The following is a 1,350-nucleotide window of genomic DNA, read 5'->3' as shown; positions in this document are numbered from 1 at the left end:
CAAAGCAGCAGCCTATTTTAGGTATATGGCTATTGCTTCTTGTTGTTTCTTCACCATGAGGGTTCCAGCCGGTGCAGGGGAGAGCACCAGCAGGCCCTTCTACTGCAGGTGTCGTCAAACGCCAGCCTTTGTGTCTGTCACCTGCGGCAAAGCTCTCGGGAGCTGAAGCCGTGTAGGTGACGCGCTGGCAGCCGCAGCTGTGACACGGCCGTGCCTCTCGGGGCCCCGGAACAGCTGTCGGGCCCCAGGAAACGAGACCAGAGCGCAGGCTTTGCTACGGCTTTATTCGGGACCGGCCGGCGCCGCGGGACACGGGGCCAGCAGTAAGGCTCAGGTGCTTTTCTGCATAGGAACAAACCCCATTTCATTCCCCCGAGCCCCGGCCCTTCCTCAGGGCGGCGGCGGCGGCGGCGGCGGCGGCAGTCCCGGCCGGGCCCGGCGCTAGCTGCCCGCGGCGGGCCGGTAGTGCAGCTCCCGCTCCAGCTGCTCGGCCGTCAGCGTCCCGGCGATGGCGGCGCAGCCGGGGTTGAAGACAGAGTAGGCGCTGAGCTCGCCGGGCCGCCGCTCGGCGGGGCCGCGGGTGCCGGCGTACATCCAGTAGAGCAGGGAGAGGACGAAGTAGGGCAGCCCGAGCTCCAGCTCCACGAACAGCGCCAGCAGCACGGCCCACAGCAGCACCTTCAGCAGCAGCGGACGCGCCCACACCGGAGCGGCCGCCGCGCCGGGCCGGACCTGCGGAGGCGGCGGGGAGAGCGGCGTCAGGCGCCGGCCGGCCGCCGCATCCCCCGCCCCGCCCGCCTCGGCGCTCACCTGGGCGCCGCCGCCCGGGCCCTCCGCGGCTGCCCGCGGTCCCTCGGCGGCCTCCGGAGCCGCGGCCTTTCCCGGCGGCTCGGCTGGGCGCGGAGCGGCGGCAGCGCTGCGGCGGGCGGCACGGAACTCGGCGAGGCGCCGCTCCACGGTGGCCGCCATGGCCGAGGCGCGCCTGCGCCAGGCCCGTGACGGCCCGGCAGAGGCGGGGCCGCGGAACGGGGCGCTGCGAGAGGGGTGGGGTCGGTCCCACCGTGGGGAGCCGCAGGCAGGCGGTCAGTCCTTCCTCGCCGGCCGGGATGGACAGCAGAGCCGGCGAGTCTCTCTGGAGAAAAGCTGTAATTCACCAGAGACCTCTCGTGTTTTGTTTTCACACAATTATTATTTTGGAAAAGACCTCTGAGTTAGAGTCCGCCCTTGTCCAAACACCAAATCAAATAGATGATGGCGTTAAATGCCACGTCCAGCCATTTCTTGAACACCCCTAGAGACGGTGACTTCACCATCTCCCTGGCAGGCCATTCCAGCGTCTCATCAGACTTT

At 68.9% G+C, this 1,350-nt stretch overlaps 1 protein-coding gene across 1 annotated transcript; it reads right to left on the bottom strand.

Moving 5' to 3' along the window:
• Positions 1 to 265: 265 nt before the first annotated feature.
• SAYSD1 (SAYSVFN motif domain containing 1) lies at positions 266 to 969 on the bottom strand. The gene is made up of 2 exons (XM_059469408.1): positions 811 to 969; positions 266 to 732 (listed from the first exon to the last, which is right to left on the bottom strand). Exons 1-2 carry the CDS (start codon positions 967 to 969, stop codon positions 442 to 444), a joined length of 450 nt encoding a protein of 149 aa, XP_059325391.1. The 3' UTR covers positions 266 to 441.
• Between the last annotated feature and the right edge of the window lie 381 nt (positions 970 to 1,350).

Source organism: Ammospiza nelsoni, chromosome 3, assembly GCF_027579445.1.
Source record: "Ammospiza nelsoni isolate bAmmNel1 chromosome 3, bAmmNel1.pri, whole genome shotgun sequence".
NCBI lineage: Eukaryota > Metazoa > Chordata > Aves > Passeriformes > Passerellidae > Ammospiza > Ammospiza nelsoni.
The sequence above is the reverse complement of the archived record's forward strand: the minus strand, read 5'-3'. Positions and strand labels throughout refer to the sequence as shown.